This window comes from Thamnophis elegans, chromosome 6 (genome assembly GCF_009769535.1).
Source record: "Thamnophis elegans isolate rThaEle1 chromosome 6, rThaEle1.pri, whole genome shotgun sequence".
NCBI classification, from domain to species: Eukaryota; Metazoa; Chordata; class Lepidosauria; order Squamata; family Colubridae; genus Thamnophis; species Thamnophis elegans.
In genome coordinates, this window is record NC_045546.1 from 40,287,559 (window position 1) to 40,312,260 (window position 24,702).

At 38.2% G+C, this 24,702-nt stretch overlaps 2 protein-coding genes across 5 annotated transcripts in view; one reads left to right on the forward strand and one right to left on the reverse strand.

The window, feature by feature from the left end:
- The window catches only part of IGSF3 (immunoglobulin superfamily member 3), a 114,755-nt gene extending 92,107 nt beyond the window's left edge, over nucleotides 1-22,648 (forward strand). For all 3 annotated transcript variants that reach the window (XM_032219165.1, XM_032219167.1, XM_032219166.1), the window contains 4 exons: nucleotides 9,834-10,244; nucleotides 13,666-14,073; nucleotides 17,931-18,356; nucleotides 19,816-22,648. In XM_032219165.1, the coding sequence (XP_032075056.1) occupies nucleotides 9,834-10,244; nucleotides 13,666-14,073; nucleotides 17,931-18,356; nucleotides 19,816-20,066 (1,496 nt within the window). In that variant the 3' untranslated portion in view covers nucleotides 20,067-22,648. The remainder of the gene's footprint in view (nucleotides 1-9,833; nucleotides 10,245-13,665; nucleotides 14,074-17,930; nucleotides 18,357-19,815) is intronic.
- Nucleotides 22,633-24,702, reverse strand: part of ADPRH (ADP-ribosylarginine hydrolase) — a 53,805-nt gene continuing 51,735 nt past the window's right edge. For both annotated transcript variants that reach the window (XM_032219168.1, XM_032219169.1), the window contains one exon: nucleotides 22,633-24,576. In XM_032219168.1, coding sequence (XP_032075059.1) covers nucleotides 24,168-24,576 — 409 coding nt within the window. In that variant the 3' untranslated portion in view covers nucleotides 22,633-24,167. The remainder of the gene's footprint in view (nucleotides 24,577-24,702) is intronic.

The following is a 24,702-nucleotide window of genomic DNA, read 5'->3' on the forward strand; positions in this document are numbered from 1 at the left end:
GTATTTTCTCATTGAAACTTCCTTGAGTACAATGTTGTTTTCTGCTTGATTATTTGCCTGGTATTGATTCCTGCTTAACTGCCTGTTGGCTACTGGAAAGCATGTGTTCTGATCTTTCTGTTTCCTTCTTAGAATTGTGTGTAATCTGTTTGCACACAATCTGCTTATCTGTATGTATCTATTGATGGTTGATTTTTCTGAATATGAAACTTCCAAGAATTTCACAGTGCTTTTGGGTTTACCTTGGTCCAGGATGCTCACAGTTGAAGCTAAGATTGAATCTGTCCACATGGAGTGAGATTAAGGAGTTTTCCTTGTGTCTTTTGACTGATAGTTGTGTTCATGGCTGCATAGTTTTCTACCTGTCTGACCTATATAGTGACTATTACAGTCCTTATTCTGAATGTTGTGGATGGCGTCTATTTCTTTGTTTTTGGACTACTGTTTTTATATACTTAAAATGATTTAGAGGCCATTTGTTTGTGTACTACAATGATGCTGTGTAGTCTGTTAATTGTTTTGGGGATGTTTTTGATGTATGGTAATGTTAATCCATTTATAGTTCATAAAGTTATCCTTTTTATCCTGATGGATACCTACCTGGTCAAGTAAAAAAACATTTTTCAAAGAAACAACCAAAATCAGAGAGCTGTAAGGGATCCACAACTTAGCCTAGCAACATATGTTCTCTTCTATAATAATCTCTACTTAAAGCTTGATAAAATGTGAAGGGTTTTGCAGCTTATTTTAAAAGGGAACAGTGTTGAACAGTATGTTCAGGGAGCACAGTGTAGTTTTAGGGATGATTCTTTGTAAAAATTCTCTTTTTAACCAAATGGAGGAAAGAAATAGACATGATGCTTACTATCAATTTCTTTGGAAAATGAGCTAATTTCTGATATGAACATTTAAATGCAGTATATAGTTCTTGAGAGATCTTGAAAGCTCTTACAGAAAGAGTTAATGTTCGTATTTATCTAAAAGATTTCCTGTGTAGTAATTCAATCATGTTGGCCTGCTTTCAGACAATAATTCATTGTTACCAGAACACTACAGTGAAATGACAAGTTAATAACTGCACTAATAATAATTTCACAACCTAACACTCCATCCCTTGCTCATATTCTCATTGTATCATCAGCTTTCTAATGAAATTTCTGGCATGGTTAATGCAGTTTGAGTTGGATTTTTTTAATGCTATGCAAGAGGATAGTGCATGCAGCAGCCAGATTATTGCATATCGTAGGGATTTGTTTTTATATCCTGTGTCTCTAATTCTATTATTTTTGTTTGATTATCGTTATCTCCAAGAGAGTAAATTGACTTCATTGTGAACCATTCCTCCTTTGCTGTTATTTTCCACCGTTGGAAGGAATTTTCCAATATCATTCTTGCTCCTTTTTCAATTTAATGATTCCCAAACTGTATCTTCATTTGCCAATGGCCTTTTAGACAGACTTCTTAATGTCAATTGTAAACAGATAACAGCTGTAAGAAAATGAATTTCAATGTGAGAATGCTTCGCTATGTAATATAGTGGTGGAAATTTCCAACGCTGTTAAGATTCTTTGTATAAGTTTTTAAACTGTTCCTACTTTCTGAGGATGAAGGCTTCTCACAGTTACTGTTTAGCCTAATCTGTACCTTTGGGGGGGGGGTTCTGTTCAGATGTACAACTTTGCTTTTCTTCACATTAAATTTCATTTTGTTGGATAGGGACCATTGTTCAAGTATGTCAAGATCCTTTTGCATCCTGAGTTTGCAAATTTGATGAGTTCTCCTTCTCCTCCTTCCTTCATCTAAGTCATTTACAAAGATATTGAAGAATACTGGCCCTGAGACAGAACCTTTGTCAGGGAAATTCTAACATCCCACTTTGATCTGGATGCTGGCTTAGATATTTCCTCATTTGTTGGCAATAACTTTTATGAAACTGAATATATTTCCCTAAAGTTTGACATTATGAAAGTTACGCGCGTTTGGAAGGAAGTTCACAAAGTCCTTGCTAATTATTATGAATATCAAAACACAATGGAGACATCATGAAAATACTGTATTAAATCATGGATGAATATAAGAAGTAATAGTCCAGGTAGCAGGATTCTTACAAACATGTGTAACAAGAAAATAATCTTAACATACACATACATCAGGAGCCAATTTAGTGTAGTACACCAGATTAGAAATCAGCAGACCCTAAGTCCCACCTTAGCTGTGAAAGCCAACTGGGTGACCACTATCTCTCTCAACTTTACAGACAGTGGCAAGCTCCTCCCCCCCAAAAAAAACCCCAAAACCCTTGCCAAGAAAACTGCAGGGACTTGCCAAAAACTCTCTAGGCATCAACACACCTAAAGAGTCCAAACTTCTCATACAGAATTTGATGTTTTGCAGGAATGAAGGGCAACGAAGTATGCAACAACAAAAAATTGAGAAGAACTCTTATGAATGAAGAATTCTTATTTGTATGTTTATGACATATAAATGGGAAAGCATTGTCACTACAAAGTTTCTTCACTGTGCTTGGGACAAACATGACTTGTCCAGATTCAAAGTTTATTTTCCAAGAAAAACTGAGTGAAAGTAATGTCATGTTTTCAGCCATAATTTTGAAATTAGGCAGGAAAATAGTTTGACTCTTTCTGAAATTCATTTAAACTGTAAACATGTGGCGTGAACATGCAAATGCGAATTTTTCATAAAGCTCTTCTCAACTTTTTGTTGTTGCCTACCCCGTTGTCCTTCATTCTCCTACATCAAAAACACCAAATTCTGTCAGAGACTATAAAACTAGGGCAAGTACTGGGAAACTTTGTAATATTTCATAAGTTATCTATAAGAGAAAGCTGTCTTTGAAGATTGCTAGCCTCCAGGGAAGAGTACCTTCAAAGTAGGACAAAACAGACTTTGACTCTCTTTATTACATACTGGTTTCCCATGGCATTCTATATCACGTTTTAGTGCTGCTGTGTCTATATATCAGCATTTTTCTCATCATCTCCCCACTTCTCTTTGAGTTCTTGAACAGGTCTTCTTTCACTACTATATGGAACATTTTGCCAGTGGTTTAGCTAGATTAATTATTGGTTAATTAGGGAACAGATGTGGATTTGTTTTCTTTTTATCTCATTTATATTTACCATATTTTTGGAGTATAAGATGCACCTCCCCCCCCCTAAAAGAGTGTTGAAATGTTGGTGCATCTTATACACCGAATACAGCTATTTTTGGCCTCCCAAAGCCCCGTCCCCGCAAGAAGTTTTTGCCTTCCCCTATACCCCTCCCCCAAGAAGCACTCTGCAGGCTTCAGCAGGGCTGGAGAAAGGGAAAATGCTCCCGTTTGGGTGAAAAATGGACAAAAATGGGCCATTTTAACCAAAACAGGGGTGTTTTTGCCTTCCCCTTACCATCACCCCCCCCCCCCAAAGCATTCTGCAGGCTTCAGCAGAACTGGAGGAAAAGAAAATGCCAGTTTCAGTGAAAAACGGGGCCCTTTTTGCCTTATCCCAGCCCTGCTGAAGCCTGCAGAGTGCTCCTGGGGGCCGCAGAGAACAAAAACTTTTTTTCTTACTTACCTCTTCGAAATCTTGGTGCGTCTTATGCACCAGTGCATCTTACAGTTCGAAAAATGTGGTATATATTTATTTATACCCCATCTTTATTATTTTTACAAATAACTCAATGTAGCAAACATAGCTAATACTGCTTCCTCCCATTTCCCCCAAAACAACATCCCGGTGGGGTGGGGTGGAATGAGAGAAAATGACTGGCCCAAGGTTGCTCAGCTGGCTTTCATGGCTAAGGTTGGATTTGAACTCAGTCTCCTAGTTTCTAGCCTAGTTCATTAACCACTACACAGGAGTGCCAAACTCAAGGCCCACAGGGTGCTTAGATCTGGCCTATGAGGCCACCCTGGAAACAGCAACGTGCCTCTATATTGCCACACAAGGCCCTCCTGAGCTCCATTTTCCCTGGCATAGGGTTGCAGGGGGCCAACCCAGCTGAAAACTGAGCTCAGGAGCCCGTTTTTGCTGGCAGAGCGCTTGGACCTCAGGCGTCACCAACACGAGTGATGTCAAAACCGGCCATGCCCATCCTGGCCATACCCATCCTGGCCCTCCAAGGTCAAACAAAACCTTGGTGCAGCCCTCAGTGAAATCAAGTTTGACACCACTGCACTAGACCAAACTGACTCATGAGAAAATATGCTTTAAAAGAAAAATATTTAATAACCTGTATCAGGCTTAAGGCTTTGATCCTCCAAATTCAAGAATTTTAAAATCAATTAGTATTATCGGGAAGGAAACAGAGGGCACATTTTACATCTGCACAGGATGGCCCATGCAACGTGAAATGTTTTAGATTGTCTCACTTTTCTTCCTCAGTTGCAAAAACTATATATTATTAAAATTCTTCTATATATGTGTAACATCAGGGGTGTGTGTGTGTGTTGAGACTATAGTTGGATCAATAGATTTGTTCATTTTATTCATTTTCTTTCGGACAAAGAGGAAAATTCCTTATCTTGGTAACAACAGAAATAGTGATTGGCATTTTCCTAGCTATGAATTCAAGAGTGTACAGTTTCATATAATAATATTTAAGTTTAAAATATATAAAGGCCACAAATAATCATAATTTGATCTAATGACTCTGATGCCAAAATATGTCCTCTGTTCTTTTTTTAATTCTTCGCTTACTTTTTCCAAGTGACCTAATATTCATTAAATAATTGGATTGAACAATCATTATTTTCTTGATATATTTATCTTTTTTGCCATTGCTTATTGAGCTATTGCTGTATGGAGCACTTGGTTTCTTAGCATCACTGACAGCATAAGGACAGCCAACATATATCTACCTCCTCTATTGATCTGGTGATAGAGAGATTGCAACTAATTAATTTTCTTGCAAGAGGGTAACTGAGCTACTGAAAACTGTGAAACAGCTATAGCTTTTTATATGGATTCAAATGTATTATGTATCTATACTTAAAGGAATACACATCTCTTTGATTGCCCACAATAGAATTTCTATACCTTTTCGTGTAAACTTTATACTACTGTAGCACTTTTCATTGAATATGAATTGTTTCTAAGTCCAGTTGTGGCCAATGATAGATATGCCAATTTATCTTTGATTTTTGTCATTTAATATTCACTGTTTCACTGTTTTCCAGGCAAGCACAAATGGTAAATTGTACCTGGCTGGCAGAATATATACTCTCTTCCAAGATCATCCATAATGTTGTGATGTGCTAATACCATGAAAAGTGCAAATGATTTCTCTGTCAGATCATGGAAGAATGAACATTTTTTAATGCAAGAGTATATAATCCGTAGCTTTGAGGTCATATCAGCATGCCAGGACCCTATTGTACCCTCTACAATGGATATGTTTGTTTCTTTGTTGCAAGACTGAGGGATTTTAAAATATCAAAGGGTACCTAAGTCTTGCAGAGGCTTAATGTCCCATTTTTACACCTTACATTGCTATGAAAAATCAGGTTGATATTTTGGTGCTCTGTGTGTGTATTTCAGTACAGAAATGCAATACTCAAAAGACAAAAATGTATTATCTTGGGTTTTAAAAAAGTGCCTGTTCCCTTCAAAGAAACATTAAAAATGTAAAGCTAGTGTGCTGTATTGAGATCCTATACATTTCATATGAGATGGTGCATTTTAGCATTAAAATCTGTAAAAGAAAGAAGCTGAGACACTAAGCAGCATTATAGCAATTGGAAATGGAAAGCAGACCCATTAGTATACTGCCCTCAAATTAGAGCCCATTGCAGAACTTTGGTAAGCAGCTGACAAGGTTTTTCCCAATGAATAATTTGAAGCTGAGTTGTGTGAAATTTCACCATCTACTGGACCCAAGCCTGATTAAAATTATTACCTTCAAAATTATTTCCATAGTTTTCTGGACAACATAATGACAATTGTCATTCAAAAGCAGAAACATTTAATTTTTCAATAATGAGCCACAGGGTGGTGCAAAGCTATCATAACATGATGCCAACTGGGGAACTGTGGTTTCTCTTTTTTTTTCAGTTCAAGGGCTTATATCAAGGGGACTCTAATATTTTCTATCTTCCTATGAATTTAAGAAAAAATAATAAAGGGGGGAAGGGTGGCATTTGTATTGCTTCTGTATTTGCTATATGCAATTGCAGTATATTCCCACAGATATAGGAATTGATATGTTAGGTCTACACATATGTAAAGAGACATAATGCTTGGGATTGTATGTGTACTGCTTTAATAGCAGTGTTAAAGCTCCACACTTAACATATAGTTACTATAGCAACTGAGGTTATAGCAACTGATGCTCCCTTAGCAACAGTGCCAGGAAATAATCCAGTACCAATTAAAAATAAACTGTTAGCTAGGGAAGTAGAAACAGCATTGGGAGAAGTAGGGATTTTTTCTTCTTCTTCTTCTTCTTTTTTTTTTTGGTGTGAATTGGTTGGTTTTTCATTCTGAGACTTGGAGGACTGGCAGGACCAGGAAGAATAACCCTTTTTCTTTTGAACTTGGTAACTGACATTATTTTCTCAAACTGATAAGTTAGAAAGTATCTGCTTGGCATGAGCCTAAGCCTCCCTGAAAAGTACATTCTCTAGAGAGAAGTGAAGCCAGTCTGGCTTCAGGCCCGGTTACAGCACTGAAACCGCTTTGGTCGCATTGACCGATGATCTCTGGAGAGCCAGAGATGGAGGCCACGCGTCCATCCTGGTTCTCCTCGACCTCTCAGCGGCTTTCGATACCATCGACCATGGTATCCTTCTGCGACGACTGCGGGAGGTGGGGGTGGGCGGCACTGTTCTACAGTGGTTCTCCTCCTACCTCTCGGACAGGTCGCAGTCGGTGTTGGTGGGGAGGGAGAGATCGTCCCCGAGGCCCCTAACCTATGGGGTGCCGCAGGGCTCGGTTCTGTCCCCCCTACTATTTAACATATACATGAAACCGCTGGGCGAGATTATTCGGAGGCACGGGATTAAGTACCATCAATATGCGGACGATACGCAGTTGTATCTGTCCGCCCCGTGCCAACTCAATGAAGCGGTGGACGTGATGAACCGGGGCCTTGAGGCTGTTAAAGACTGGATGAGAGCTAACAAACTGGTACTCAACCCGGAAAAGACCGAGTGGCTGTTGTGTTTTCCTCCCAAAAATTTGGCTAATGTTCCAACAATCAGGCTGGGGGGGCAAAATTTACACCCCTCAGACAGGGTCCGCAACTTGGGAGTCCTCCTGGATTCACAGCTGAGTTTTGAGCATCACTTGTCGGCTGTGACCAGGGGGGCATTTGCCCAGGTTCGCCTGGTACGCCAGTTGCGGCCCTACCTGAACCGGGAGGCTCTCACAACAGTCACTCGAGCCCTTGTGACCTCTAGGCTGGAATACTGCAATGTGCTCTACATGGGGCTGCCCTTGAAGAGCATCCGACGACTTCAGCTAGTTCAGAACGCGGCCGCGCGAGTGATTATGGGCGCACCACGGTACGCCCATATAACACCAATCCTCCGTGAGCTGCGCTGGCTACCTGTTGATCGTCGGGTGCACTTCAAGGTCCTACTTACCACCTATAAAGCGCTCCATGGTAGTGGATCTGACTATTTGAGAGACCGCCTCCTGCCAATTAGCTCCCTGCGTCCCATCAGATCGCACAGAGTAGGCCTCCTCCGAATTCCATCCGCCAGTCAGTGCCGACTGGCGACTACGCGGAGGAGAGCCTTCTCAGTTGCAGCTCCGACATTATGGAACACCCTCCCCGTGGAGATCCGTACCCTCACCACAGTCCAGGCCTTCCGCACAGCCCTGAAGACCTGGCTATCCCGTCAGGCCTGGGGATAGGATTACTCTCACCCCGCCCGAATGTTAAATGAATGTTGTGTTTTTATGGATAATTTTCTTTTATTCACGATTTTTTTTCCTTTAAGTCTTGTCTTGCACCCCCTTCCCCTCATTATTGTAAGCCGCCCTGAGTCCCTCCAGGGAAAAGGGCGGCATATAAATTCTTAATAAAATCTAAAAATCTAAATCTAAAAAGTGAGGAGGTCTTCACTCCTCTCTATATGTCACATCATTGCACAGCTTTCTAGTCTTTATTAGCATACTGATTAAAGCCAGTAGCAATATAGGCTCCAGGGGAACTTCTTAATGTCTTGCAGAGATGATGCATAAACCTATATTAGAAAGGCAAACTTCTATTACTATATCATGAAAACTACCTCTTCCTCGCCTCATTCCTCTCCCCACCTTCTTCCCTGTTGCTATCTTTATAGCATATAAGCAAGCAAGGATTAATAGAGTGGGGGCTTTTAATGCAAAGGGAGGTACGTGTGATTGTTCTAAAAATTAACAAAAATACACTCTGTCTAGAGCAGGAGTGTCAAACTCACATCATCATGGCAGTGTCACGTGACATATTTGGACTCCCCCCCCCTTTGCTAAACCGGTTTGGGCATGGCCAGACCCTGATGCATCCGGCCCGCGGGCCAGGAATTTGACAGCCCTAGTGTGTGGGTGTGGGCATGCATACTATGTCATATCAACATTTTTGCCTTCATTGTACACATTGAGGAAGTTCCTGGCTGAGTACTCATGGGGACTTTTTATTTTTATATGATGTGTAGAAAATACTTTACCAAAGTCAGAGACTAGTCACAGTATTGTCTTCTGTGTTACAAGTGTAACATTGTGTTACAACATTAAAACATCTTAGGATGTTTTAAAGAGCCAAAGTAGTGGGAAATCTATATACTACTAAAACTGTCCTGACTGTCACCTTTAACAGGACAAAAGTACATCATAGGTCAAAACTTATTCAGCCAAGGTATCTCAAATGGGCTAACCTACATGATATTAGGAGCTGTTGTATCAGTGGGAATGAAATTTTTGGAAATTGTTGCCATTTCAGTATTGTACTGTTGCTATTTTGCATCACCATCATGCTTCTATACTCATGTGATCCTCATTTGCAATGAGGAAGTTTGGGAAAAAGTCATGTGGCCATGACTGACAGACAGACCATGGCAAGGAATTTGAACTTTCATTCTCTGTTTAGGTGAGAAAATATATCTAAAAGGATGACCAATAGATCACAGGTTATCTAACAGTTTATAAAAGTGATTATTGTAGTCTAGATAATTGCTTGGGAATTAGAATTATATTGGAATCTCTAATTTTCTTCATTATAGCTGATAAATTGTATAAATTGTGTTAAATAAAATCTATTGACATGATTGATTATTCTGTAGTAGTAGCTCCAAATTCTATTTGTTTTCATTTTGGTGAGTGAAAGCAAGTGAAAGAAAAGAGTATGGATAAAATAAGATTTTTTTTTCTTAAAATGGCATACGATTAATGGAAAATGAAATACAAAATTATATCTTCTTGATCTTTCAATATATTTATGCCCTGCATATATATTGTCCTAAAATGTTTGGGAAGTTTTGCTTTATTTAACTGATATGTTTTTTTAATTGTATTATAAGAAGTAATACATTTTATTATCTGTGTATATATAGTACTATCTATATAGTATTAACTAGAGATTATTAACTGATGTTTTAGGTAACAAACTTAGGGAAAATGTTTATATAAATATTAACTATGGTTTCTAAAAGATGGCTGTTAAGAAACATAAATTGCTTAAATTGTATATATACGGCTGAATATAGCATTGATAAAACAGCTGCAAAGTGCATTACATTATTTTGTTGTACAATAGCAATTTGTATCATAAGCTTAACGCAACAGTCTCCACTATAATTAATTGATCCATGCATTTCTCTCTCTCTTCTCCTCCATTACCCCACCTCCAAGTAACAAAGCTACAGGTCAGCAAATCAAAGCGGAGTATAGTTCTTGTGGCAAATAAGCCTATCCCTCTGAATTGCTCTGTCAAGTCTCAAACCAGCCCAGATTCTCATTTTGCAGTCCTGTGGTATGTTCATAGACCCTCAGACACAGATGGGAAGCTCATTCTGAAGACCACTCACAGCTCTGTATTTGAGTACGGCACTTACGCGGAAGAAGAAGGGCTAAAGGGAAGATTGCAGTTTGAGAGGTCACTCTCCGGAGGTCTCTTCAGTCTGACAGTGCAGAGGGCACAGGTCAGTGACAGCGGTAGCTACTATTGCCATGTGGAAGAGTGGCTGCTTAATCCTAACCATGCCTGGTATAAATTGGCAGAGGAGGTTTCTGGCCGGACTGAAGTCACTGTCAAGTTACCAGGTAATATTTCTCAAGGGCTAAGCAGACTATGCTTAAATAGATGGGAATGGAGGGGCTCTGAAATCTTTGCATGTAAATAGTGCTTGGTTTCTCTTTTTCCTTTCCTGATCATTTTTTGTTGTTGTTTATATGCCACCAACTCCAATATTGATTCATGGCAACTTCCAACAATTTAAAGGGATATTCTTATTTTCTACTGGCTGGAATTAAAAGTTTGAATGCCAAGCTTTTTACAGTAGACCAATGCATAGTTGACCAGTCCTGCCAAGTTTTGTCTTGTAATAAGTTCACTTTTCCTATCTCTCAATTTGTGGAATGCCAATCTATTAATTTATTTGTCTCTCCCTGATTCCATGGCAGCCTGCTATTTAATAAAACTACTCAGTAACAGCTTTCAGAAATGTCCTTGAATGTAACAATCTAGGTTGCTGAATTTAGAAATAGAAGCATTTAGAAAACCTATATTTTTAACCCATTTCCTACATCACAGTATGTAGGGCACACAACCTACTGTCACTTAAAATATATGTGTATCAGAAAAACATAACAAAACTTGAAGTCTGGATACTTAGCACCTTCTAGCATATTGTAATTTCAGTTCCCAGAATTCCCCAAAGCCATGCTTGCTGGAGAATTCTGGGAGCTGCAGACAAAAATATAACTTGAGAATACCAGGTTTCAGATAGCTTTATAGTCATAAACAGAGGATTAGCTTATGAGGAGGAATAGAAGCAGGGAAACGTCCAATCCATGGGGAAAAAAACATTCAATTTAAAAACAAAAATTGTCATATGGGAGTTTATTGAAAGTTAGATGAAGATTACTAGTTCTAGGCATTACAGTGTGTGAGCTTTTGTTATATGCAATTGCTTTATAGAGATTTTATCACTACCAGTTGTTATTTAGAGGAATATTTTCTGCTGACACATGCATGTAGCAGGCCATAATATCTTAAATTTTTCAGTCTTATAGCCTCAAACATCCTTTGAACTTCAATGCTATTCAGTGCAACATGTAGAAAAAAATGTGATCGTGTTATCCAAAAATCATATTGATAGCCAGTTAGCATTGTAGCAAATCACACTTAATAATTTAATTTTTTATGTAAGTTTTAATTTCTTTCTTGCTTGCTCTATCCAATTAAAGTACTCAATTTGACTAATAAACTCTAATAAATAAAAAATACAAGTAACAATTATGTAATTAAGATTATGGAATAGCACAATACTAAATAGAAATTATAAATTTATAAATTCTAAGGAGGAAGTTATGTCCTAATAAAGACAAATATAAGGAAAGTTCTTAATCTCTGGTGGAATGCCTGCTGCTCCAAATTCTGACTGGTACATTTGTAATCCCTCAGTTTTATTAGTGGATGTTGTAGCTACAGCATTCCTATGTGCTATTGCATAAGTATCCATATTGCCTGCAGTATCTTTCCTATTGCATGGTGCATATATATATGTACACACATACATATACAAAAGCTTGCAAGTATATATTGTATGTATGTGCTTTTCTGATGCTAAACTATGTGAAACAATGAACTTAATACAAAGTATCTTTATCAGTATGCATTGAATCCAACTGGGCAAAACTGTGCATCCTTTTCAACCAAGGTACCTACGTATCATAAATGGGCTAACTCTGTCATTGTTGAAAGCAGTAAGGAATCTGGAAAGAAAATATCTCTGAAACGATGGCCCAATGGCTTGGTTATTTTTTAAGGAATATTTGAATCCAGGCCTCCCAGAATAGGCTTACCGGTGGCACCTAAATCAAATGACTACAGTGGATATAGAAAGTCTACACATCCGAGTAAAAATGCCAGGTTTTTGAAATGTAAAAAACCCGAAATAAATCAGATCAGAATTCTTTCCACCTTTAATATAACATATACTGTAAGCTGTAAATAATTTAATTTACAAACAAACTAAAATCTCTTTGGGGTGGGGGTGTTATTCCACAAATAACAATAAGAAACTTGAATCATGGGTTGTTCACACCTTCTTACTGTATAAGTAAGGATGTGGCTGAGAATTAGCTAATTACATTCAGATGGATGTTAAATAGTGAGTATACACAACTCATCAAATAAAATGACTCTGATCAAGCCCACACAAAGTTCAACTATTCTGTAGGATTTTTCTGACATTTACTCAGTTGCCTCTTACAGCAAACGTCATGGTCTACAACGAGCTTACAAAACATCAAAGGTATCTTATTGTTGGAAGGTATCACTCAGAAGAAGGATACACAAAAATTACTAAGACATTGGCTATACCATGGGACACAGTGAAGACAATAATTAACAATGGAGAAAATATGGCACAACATTGACATTATCAAGAACTGGATGTCCAACCAAAATTTATGATCAAACAAGAATAAAACTGGTCTGAGAAGCTGCCAAGAGTCCTACAGCAATATTAAAGGACCTGCAGGAATTTATGGCAAGTAATCTCCCTTATTCTTCATTCTGGGCTGTGGGATAAGGTGTCAAGACAGAAGCCTTGTCTTATAAATAAAAACTTCCAAGCCCAGCTACATTTTACAAAAATCTATGTCAAGTTTGACAAAAGAGCAACATTTTGGTGCAAAAACAACACTGTGCATCACCAAAAGTACACCATGCCCACATTGAAGCATAGTGGTGGCAGCATTATGCTTTGGGGCTTCTTTTCTTTAAGTTGCAACTGGTGCTTTAGTTAAGATGGAATTATGAAGAGTTCCATATATTAATCCATTTCGGCACATAACCTTGAGGCCTCTGCTAAAATGCTGAAGATGAAGGAGAATTTTCAACATGACTACAATCCAAAGCAATACCTCCAAATTAGCGAAAGAATGACTTCATCATAAGATTTGGAAAAGTTTTGGAATGGCGCAGCCAGAGCCTGGACCTGAATCCAATTGAAAATCTGTGGGAGAAACTGAAGAAAGCTGTACACGGATATGGCCTTGCAAACTGATAGATTTGGAATGCTTTTGTAAGGAAGAGTGAGCAGAGATTCCCAAAGCAAGATGTGCTGTGCTCATAGGCTTCTACGCCTATGTTTCACGTATGTCCTACGTTTTAACGAAATATTAGTTTAAGAGTGTGCATCTTTATGCAACCATGTTATTGTATATTTTTATTGTTACTTTCTTCCCTTTAAAAGGTTTCGGTTTGTTTTTCAATTGAATTGTACAGCTTATGTGTTCTATTAAAGTTTGAAAGAATTCTGAAGTGATCTATCTTGGTCTGACGATGACATTTCAAAAAAATGGGCATTTTAAAAGGGGTATGTAGACTTTCTATATTACCTGTGGTTACAGATAATACATAAAAACCATCACAGCAAAGTTGAATCTGTAGAATTGTAACTAAGGTTTGGGCTGGTCTTTTTCAGTTAATAATTATTTTCTTGTATTTTCCTAGATAATCTGTTGGAAATCAACAAGAGCCAAAAGAACCTAACCATTTTAGAAAATGAATGGGTAACACTAGAGTGTCTAGTCACTAACCGGAGCAGTCAAGCTTCCCAGTTATCTGTGGAATGGTATGTGTGGAAATCTGGTGAGCCAGAGAAAGAAGCAGTTGTAAAGCTGACAAGGCAGGCCACTCTTTTATATGGAGAGTTAGCAACTCTAAATGGTTTGAAGAGCAGGCTGCACCTGGAAAGTCCTTTGCCAGGTCTATATCTTCTTACTATCCAGAACATGACAATGCAGGACAGCGGGACCTATTATTGTCGAGTGGAAGAGTGGCTGCTGAATCCTACGAATACCTGGTACAAAAGGGCAGAAGATCTGTCTGGGCTAACAACAGTTTTGGTGAAGAAGCCAGGTAAAGTATTTGTTTATTTGGAGAGTTGCTTCACAGATGGAGAAAGCAGCTTAATTTCTGCTCACTGCAAATTACTCTATGAACTGTCTGGTTGCCCTGAATTAACTTACATGGATTTTAGTCAGCACATAGATTGACCAGTTGACTTATATCCCTTTGCTATAATACTAAGTTATCAGTCACTGATTTTAGCTAGTTAATAATGTGTCAGGCACAAGCAACCAAGCCAAACACCTGCAGAGTTCAAACTAACATCCTTATTATGTTCTACCCATAATAGAGGAATCTTTCCAATTCAACAGCTTTCCCTTGGGAACAATTAGATAAAGCTCCAAGGAATTCAGGGAGGTTTGGTTCTGTCCCTTTTATGGTAGTGCAGTGAATCTAGACTAGGTCCTCATTTGTTCTCTCCTGCCTGTCAGGCTAAGTGTTTCCCAACATAACGTGAAGAAAAACTCCAAAAACTATTACACTTTTATGCATTTGTCTTCTTTGGGGTGGGGGTAAGGCTTCACACATGAAACCACCATCACCCCCGGGCCGTCAAGATGGAAAGGTTGGGGACCCCTGCTCTAAAGAATAGGGCCAAGCCACAGAATGATAACACTGAAGATAATATTGTTGGATGAAAAGAAATTCCATCATGCTTGGATTCATCTTCCACCTCCGTATCTAGGGAAAGGAAATGAAACTTTAAGAAGAGAAAACCAAAGAAAAATATGATGTTCAAAATCTTAAACTTTTGTCCCAAATTTTCTATCCTCATACTTAAAGATATGAAACAGAAAGGACTCTGTGTCACTACCAATTTAATATTGCCTTAACTTGAATAGCTGTCATGAACTTTAAGGAATTGCTGACCGGTACAGTTTAGTTTAGTTTAGTTTAGTTTAGTTTAGTTTAGTTTATTGTCATTGCACATGGTACAACGAAATTAAATGCCGTCTTCAGTGTACATTATAATTATAAAAATAAAAACACAAACATACGTCCTTTACTTTCTATATAATTGAAATTAAAAACCCAATATTGCACTATACAATCCTGGCCCCTGAGCCTTACTAAGAGTATGAAACGTAGTTTGAAAAATAATATCCAGTATTACTATATTTAAATGCACTTTGGGTAAAGTTGCAACAGTCTTTTCCATTTAAAAATGCATATGAAATTTCTCTTCCCTTGTGTGTATGGATTTGAAGCTGACAAATTATTAAAAGATCTTAGTCTTGCGTATAAAGCAAGGAGACAATGCAGCCCCCAAAATTAAATGATTGATTTCAAGTGGAAAGTTTAACTGAACTTCTATTTTCTATGATGGAATCTTTTTATATTACACAAAATGAAAGCACAAAAGAAAAATTTAATAGATAATAAGTGGATAACTTTTACACCCTAAATTAATACTTTATATTTCAATGCTTGTGATTTATATAAAAATGGAAGTGTGAAATTTTGTCTGTGGAATATGCCACTCAAATCAGTGTATTTGCTCTTAACAAATTTTACATAGACCTTCTGTGATTCCTCAAGATTTATGCCTATGAAATGTTTATAATATAGTTTCTAAATATCAGCAAACTGAATAAGAAAAGAGCTACAGTTCTTGTTGATGAGGATTTGCACTCTGAAAAACTTGCCAGCTCTTAAGAGAATGTGAAAATATTTGACATTCTTGCTAAAGAATTTTTTCCCCCAACTGTTCAGGATGTAGAAGGAAAATATATGGGTCTCTAGAGTAAAAATGCCTCCAGGCTATAATCATTGTGATGCTGCACACATTAGAGTTAAGCTTTTGGATATTTTTTTTGGGCAAAATGTTTTCAGATGGCCTCTTAGCAGCATCCAGCAATATGAAGGAGAATAATCTAAGGCAGAAACCTTATGACTTCTCCTGAGCTATATATAAATAGAAGGGGGAGGGGGGCATTATTTTAGGACTTCAGCAAGTTTTTTAACTCACTAGCAGAATGTAGAATCTAGATTCTGCTAGTGAGTTTAAAAACTTGTGGAAACCTGTCAAATTGGCGACCCATAGGCCGTATGCGTTATGCACAGGCCACACCCACCCCATCTCTGCAAGGGCAAAAAAACATCACAATATGTCACATGATGTGATCAGGTTTGACACCCATAATCTAAATGGTCTTCTTGAACTTAGTTCTATTAATTTAGTTTTGTAAGTGTTGCCACCTTCCCAACATTTCAGTAACTACCGTGCTTGTTCTCTAATAAGCATCCTGAGAATGGATAAGTATCAGCTTGAAATTCCAAACTGCATTCTCAATTTTGTACTTTTTCTTTGGAAATCAGTAATACCAGAAATCATTTTCATTCTTTTGTTGTACATTATCATCATTTGCTGATAATTCTAGCTCTAAAATTTTCTTTTATGTCACATACCATATTTTTCAGAGTATAAGATGCACCTTTTTTCCTCAAAAAAGAGGCTGAAAATCTGGGTGTATCTTATACATCGAATACAGCATTTTTTGGCTCCTAAAGCCCCGCCCCCTTCACCAAAATGGCCGTGCGTAGCCTTATGGACGCTTTCAGAGAGGGCTAGGGGCTGGGGAGGGCAGAAATGAGAGGGGCCCAGTCTCCACGAGCACTCTATAAGCTCCATAAGGCTATGCCTGTAATTTTTTTGACAAAAAGTAGACCCATTTTCGCAAAAAAAAAAATGGGGCATTATTTGCTCATGGGGGGGGCAACCTCTCAGGAGCACTCTGCAAGCCCCCTCCCCCAAGGCTATTCGTGCCTCTTATTTTGGAAAAAAATGGGTCCGTTTTCATGAAAAATGTTTTGGGGAGATTTGCAGAGTGCAAAAACTTTTTTTCTTTCGGAAAGCTCTTTGATTGATGAGAAGTAGATTGATCAAGTGCTGTGCCAGCAGAAACAAAGTGTTAGGTGCTGCAGATTGTCAGCTATTTCCTTCTCCAGCACATGGATAAATACACCTGGAAACATCTACCTAGCTACCTACTCTTTCTCTCCCTACCTACCTACTCTCTCTCTCTCCCTACCTACCTACTGTATTTCTCTCTCTCTCCACCTACCTACCTATTCTCTCTCCCTACCTATTTATTGTATTTCTCTCTCTCTCTATTTCTCTCTTTATCCCTCTACCTACTAACCTACCTACTCTCTATCCCTATCAATCCACTGTATTTCTATTTCTCTCTCTCTATCCCTCTACCCATCTACACACTTTCTCGCTCTCCCTCCCTACCTACTATATTTCTCTCTCTTTCTCTCCCTCTCTATCCCTCTATCTATCTACCTATTTTTTTTTAATTTGCCTCTTCAAAACCTTGGTGCCTCTTATACTCCGGTGCGTTTTATACTCTGAAAAATAAGGTAATTGTTTCTCTTTATGGCTTCCTCTTATATAATTAGATAAGGGTGAAAAAGAAAATTTATGAAAGGATATTGTGGAATTCTTTGCCTCATTAAATGTTACCAGAAATCTTCCATTCCAGTCTTTGTGTAATCTTATTCCAGTCAGGACATTTTAAAAAGCCTGAATATGTTCTTCCTTGTCATATTTGCCTCATGGGCACATTCCATTGTCCAGCACTTGTTTTCTTAACACTCTCTTCCTTGATTATCTGAAAGTTGGCAGTACACCCTTGCAGCTTGTTCTTTACCATGCATTTTTTGATCTCCTGGTTTCTATGCCAAGAAGAGGAACATGTCTTTGCAGGCCAACCTAAATTCTGTGTCTCATTTCAGGTAAACTGTATTCTGAAGGGAGGGCCATTCAATGAAAAAATTTCAAATTTTCCTTTTCAGCATTGGCTCATGTTCTGTACAATTAGAGAAACTAATTGGCTTTTATATATTTTCAATATTTTCAGATGCCTCACTGCAAGTGGATGCAACGATAGCCAACCTCACAGTACCGGAACAGGACCATTTCCATTTGGATTGCAACATTTTGTCACCTACCAGCCAGGATTCCCGTTTTGCTGTGACATGGTTCATCATGAAGAATAAAGACCGAAGTGGACAAACTGGTCACAAGAATGAAGAAGATAAAGAGGCCTTGTTAAGAGTAGGCCAGGATTTCGTCTTCAGCCGAGAGGCCAGCCCTTGGGAAGGGAGACTACGTTTTCAAAGACTTTCAGCCATGTTCTATCGACTGACTGTGTTGCAGGCAGCTACTTCTGATGCTGGCAATTACTCATGCCATGTGGAAGAGTGGCTGCCTGATCCCAAGGGAGTATGGTACAAACTTACAGAAGAAGATTCTGGTCTTATAACTGTTTATGTGCAAGATACAGGTAAGATGATTCAGGTATTTAATGGATAGGAATGGGGCTTGTAAAAATTAAGTAAGAACATAGCTTGAGAATATTTTGAAGGATCTATATTAAATAAAATGTTTTCAGAATATTAGTTAATGAAAACAACGATTGTGTATCAGTTATTTCCAACCCAGTAAAGTCTGCCCATTTTTTCAATGTTGATTAAAAGTAATGTATGCCATGCAGAATAAGCAATTAAGAAAAATAACTAAAAATAACTAAATGATATATCCTAAAAATACGGGTGGAAGTTACAAGTTATGCTGGATGTAATGTTTGAGCAAATTACAAAATATTCAAAACTATGTCACTCTGGGTAATCTAAATGCGTTTTAGATTTTTTCTGAAACAAATTGAAGAAAATTAGCACTGCAGTAGTACTGCAGAACGATCTCTGGCACTACAGGTTTCTAGCATCGTTATACCTGTTGCATATTAATGGGAATAGTTACTTTTCTACATCAAAATGTCATGCAAATTGAGCATTTGCTAACTTAGAAGTTTCTCCGTTGTAATGCAGAGCTATGCAACTTAAGATCCAGGACTATGTACAGAATGCCAAAAGCATTAATTAAGACCAAACTTTTCTTTTGCCATCAAACTTAATTTGTTTGGCATGAAAAAATAACTGTACATATGTATTAACTGCCTTACTAAGGAGCTCAGGGCAGCTTCCATGGAAAGCTTTCTTCATTAAATCAATTGAGTAAGAAAATCACTGATTTAAAATCAGCTAGTGAGTTTCCATTAGTAGAGGTGTAGTTCAATCTGTATATCTCAGGTCCCAGTTCACTATACTATCCTTATTCTCCACAGTCTCTGATATATATTTTTCTTAAAATTAAAGGTATGGTATTTTATCAAAAACAGAAAGATTATGGCTCAGAGATCAAAAGGAATCAAAGTTCTAAAAATTAATTTCCCTTGGATTGCCAATCCATGACCTGTACATAAGGCAATTTATATTCATTTTTAGTAACTGAGAAATACAGTTGCTAAATTTGAGTATTGTAGTAAAGAAAACATTTTGGTTAAAAGAATTCACACAGGACTGATTTTATCCTAACTTGGTATATTGCTTCTTAATAGTTGTTTACAAGGGGAGGTTTGGTCTAGCAGTGAAGGCTCTGGACTAGGTGCAGAAAGATTCCAGTTCTAGTCCTACCTTTGGCACAGAACCAGTTGGGTGACTTTGGGCCAATCATTGTCTCTCATATTAAGAAGGCCACAATAGATTTCTTCTGCAGATGTTGCCAAGAAAATTGTGTGGATATTAAAACTGGAATTTGTCCATATAATTGCCAGAACATCAAGATTGACTTAACAAACACAGATGCAGGCACACACAGGCACAGACTCACAGATGTTTAGTATATACAGAAAAAAGAAATGTATTGATTTGAAAGTTTACTACTACCTTTTCACTCTTTTTTAGGTTCTTCTCTGCAGTCTGTTATCTGCAACAATGATTCCCTGTTCTACTTCGTGTTTTTTTATCCCTTTCCCATTTTTGGCATACTCATCATCACCATTCTGCTGGTGCGATTCAAAAGCCGAAATTCCAGCAAGAATTCAGAAGGAAAGAATGGAGTCCCTTTGTTATGGATCAAAGAGCCACACCTAAACTATTCCCCCACGTGTCTGGAGCCTCCTGTTCTCAGCATTCATCCAGGAACTATTGATTAAACGGCAGAGCCCTAACAGAGGTAAAGCTGCATCTGAAACCCAAAGGAGGTCTATTTTGTTGTATTTTTATTCACCATCTGAACTTTTGGATACCAGCTTACCTCTGCTACACTGTCCTATCACCTTTGGGGCTAAAGGAGCCTGAACACCCCAGAATGCCTATGAAGAACCAGCCAATTGCTAAGGGGGATAGAATGTCCATTTGTTCGCTGTATATAATGACTTTTCATACTGTTTTCCTTTTCATCCAGTGTCATCATTTGTCTTCTGGGCTGTAATTCTGTTGCTCAAATATGTATTCTTGTATTATGCAGAGGACAGACTCCAGAATGTATTGATTAAGTTGGGCTCTGGTTGTGCCAAAGTGGGGCACTTTATTTTGAGTAAGCTTGTTTTATCAAATGGGCTTGTTTCAGCAGCTACATGTCCTTGGAGTGGACCAGAGAAACGGCATATTGCTTTTGAGAAATGAACTTAGGATCACTCCATACTACATATTAAGCAGCATTGTTTCTGCCATCTAGGTCTGGATGTTTCCTATTACTTCAGGACTGAAAATGCATATGGGGGAGGGGCTTTGTTTTTAGCTTCAAAAAGAAATTACAATCCATCAAAGGAAAACTTTGATTTCCCCACATAGAATTGCCTGTCTAATTCTAATGACCAAAAAGGCCCTGGTTTAAATATGCTCCACTATCACACTTAGAGATTGCAGCAGGAAAAAAAAATAGATCCTAATCTTGACCAAAGTTTAGGAAGCAGTGCAGAAGTAACTGCCTCCTTGTGTGGCCTGGCACTGTAATAACTGTGGAATGTTGAAACAGAGCAGAGAAAGGGCTGACATACTCACCAATTTCTGTTTCTTACAAATGTTATATCCAGCTGCACTGTCTACACAAAGCAGCTTATATCAGGCAAGAAGGGGTATGAATGTTCTTCCTTTCCTCCCATATATGTATATGCTGCTTTGTTATTTCAGCTTTATTTCTTCAGGTATACTAACCCTCATCTTCATTCCACCAGCCTTGCATAAACCACAGTAAGTGAAAATATGCTGGGCTAAGAACTGTTGTTCTTTCTATGAAAGGCACAGCATTAAGAGACCTTGGTTCAGTTCAGGTGGAATCCCTACTTCAAGTCAAGAGCGCTTTCCATGTCCAGGAAAATGCTTGTTATACATGACAGACCAGATCTCTTGTGCCCTGATTCTAGCTGCAGAGACAGGGAAATTTTAAAACTTAAAAGAAAAGTGTGTTTACTGTCTTCCTAAAAGTCTTCCTGGCACAGCTGGTTGCTAATTTTCATAAAAGAGGTGGATCTGTATGATTCATAGTGTCAGCGATATATGCCAGCATGTTATGCTGCCTTGACATGAAGGTGGTTGATCAGTGGTAAGAAGATAGCAATACAGCAGGTTTTTTTTCCTTCCTGAAGAGTGAAAACTAATAGTTTTTCTAATTTGTCCTTATTAAAGCAATTTGTGGGAATAACAAAGTGATGAATGGTGCTTTAACACCAAGGCAAAGGTTTTCCTTATTTCAAGAGAAAGAAGTGCCCGTTATACTAAATTCGAGCAGACTTTCTCAATCTCCGAGATGGGTGGAGACTACACTTTGCATAATTCCCAGCCAGCAGGGCCTTTGGTTATGCTGGCTAGAAATAATAGATTTGTAATAAAACACATCTAAAGGACCTTAGGTTGAGGCAGGTTGTTCTTAAGGGGGGAAATATGGATCTAAGCTCTGAGGTTTTTAAAAGAGTTTCCCATCCTTGCAACATTCTAATAAAGCACCCAGAAAGTTCCCAGAACCAAATCTGCCTCTGCAAAACCTTAATCTTATATAATGTGCAATTTGAAAAAAAATATTTTGTCTGCCTGCCTATACTGTCAATTCAGAACGGAGGGGATTTAAAAAGAAAATGAGACACCTACACACAGACGCACTCAAAAGTTCCTAGCTTCTCTCTACAGTTCTGTTGATGTAAAACATCTTGTACATATACTGCTGGAGGGCAGGAGCGGTAAGTGAGTTAAGGTCTTAAAAAGGAAAGGAGGGAGTGGGACAATCCGTGCCCTAAACAACATAGTTTCTTATCTTTGCATCAGAAATATTTTCAACTGACCTAGTAGCATTAATGCTTCCCTACCAGCAATCCTTCTCTGCACGCCTGCTTATGGAAAGTTATCCCACAGCGACATCCAGTGGCTAACTCTCCAATCTGTGGACTGTGGACTCTTGGGAAAGTATTTGGATGTCATAAAGCCTCTTAAATAGTGGAAGAATTGTCCCACAAGCAGCACCAAGGATCACTTGCAAATGACTTGTCCATTGTGCTGCCAAACTGATTACCAGTTCAGAATGGGCTTTCTTTTTAAAACATGGACACCGCCTGCAAAAAGCTTTCACAAAGCTTTTTGGACCACTCTTTCTCTATCCAGAGAAAAGGAACAAGCTACCTTTGCATGATGTGAGAAAATGTGTTTTTTATTATTATTATTAAAGAGAAACTTTGTACCATGTTGCACTAAATGTTTTATACAACACACATGCAAGCTGTAGTAAACTGTGTTAAAATGGTGATTTATTGTCCTGTGTTAATAATGGTTTTGAACTGTTAACAAAAATTTTATACCAGCTATCAATGTGCTGTTTATGTCAAGTTGGGTGTTCAACCACAGCAAGCCACAATGTTTTTGCTCTTACCATGGCTTGGCATTACTGGCATGGACACACAACATGAGCATTGAACAAATGTCTACAGTGACTCATTTGTACAGAAGAATGGATTTCACTGGTCTGTTCCCCTTTCATCCTGAAAGCTAAGATTATAAAAATATAACTTTGCTGGAGCTTAGCTATAATGGCAAACAGAAGATCTGCTTTTCCTTAAAGATTCAACAATTCTGAGGAAGGAATGGGAATCTAAGCTAATGTGGCAGTATATTATTGGAGTTATGCAAAATATCTCTATGCATAGCAATTGTTTATCATTTGTTCCTCCTTAAGAGATTGTCCTTAAAACACAAAGACTTTTTTTAGTCTGAGAGCAGTTTGTTCTAGTGATTAAAGCACCAGGCTAGAAACGATGAGACATGAGTTCAAATCCCACTTTTACCATGCTGAATGGTCATTGAGCCAGTCATTGTCTCTCAGCCCAGCTCACCTCATAGGGTGTATGTTTGGGGGGAAATAGGAGAAGGAAGTGTTAGATAAGTTCACTGTCTTAAGTTATTCGTAAAAATAATAAAGACAGGATACAAATAAATAATCTATGAGCCAGACATCTTCAATACAACTAGTTCAGAACTCTATTTGGTTTGAATGAACAAAGTTTGCAAAATGCTAAGCAAAACTTAATGTTATAACTCCTGAGGCCAAGGTGTATTTCACTGCTTGCAAAGATGTCAGTCAAAAGTACACAGAGTGAATGTGTACGTATGTATGCATATCCCACCTTTATTATTTTTTACATAAATACATTATAAATACAAATAACTCAAGGCAGTCAATGCATCCAACACCCCACCCTCCTATTTTCCCCACAATGACCACCCTAGGAGGTGAGTTGGTCTGAGACAGTGCCTGGCCCATAGACACCCAGCTGGCTTTCATGGCTAAGGCAGGACTTGAATTGCTTATATTTATGGCAGCAATTTGAAATGATGGATGACAACAGCTCAGTTGCAGCTAGAGGACTAATGGCTCTCCCTGATCATTTAAAACTACAATCCAAAAAGTAAAATTGAAGCAGGGACAATGTTTATCTGCCTACACACTTCCTAGAAAGCCCAATGCATGTGTCAAAAAGTCTTGTTTCAGATTCTTCTGCTACATTCCTAAATACAAACAAAACACAAAAGATTAGAGGTCCCAACCAATTTTACAAATATAATGAGAGGTATCTTTTCCCCTCTACTTTTCCAGCTAAATGTTACATTATCCTCAAATACATTCTTCAAGTTTTTTAAAGTATAGATGATAGATTTTTCAGTAATATTTACTGAATAACTTAAATCACAATCTAGATGTATTCACTATTCACATTCTTTTATAAGTTCACAGGTAAATATTTTGCCGAATTTTAACAATTGCTTCACCTCTAGCAGTAGGACTTTTGGGTAGGCAAGCTGAGATGATAGAGTTCCTTAGCCACTTTTTCCAGTCTGTCTTTGTATTCAATATTTTTATAGTTTTTTTCACTAACCCCTTTGAAGCCATACATTGCCCCCCACCAGCATGCAGCAATCACTGCAGTAGAGTCACTATCCCCACCATGAAAGAAACTCCGCAGAGCTAATTCAGTCCAGTTCTCAGAGCCCAGGATGGCATCATAGGCAATCATGGGTGCATCATGGCCACTACTACCTCCCCACCCAGAGAAACTCAAGGAAGTGTAGAATTCGTCTCTCTCTTTCACACCAAATTCTTTAGGGAAGGAAGGAGGAGAGATCCCGTCTGAGATGCCTCTGATTTTCAGGTATTTCTTCCACTGGCTTTCAAAGTAGTTCCTGAAATAGAAATGCAAAGTTTCTATTGATAAGCTAGATTTATGTAATTTAACAAATTTGTATTAAAACTCTAACCACTCCACCCTCCCCACTTGATAGCTGGAAGATTATGGAGGAACATTGAAG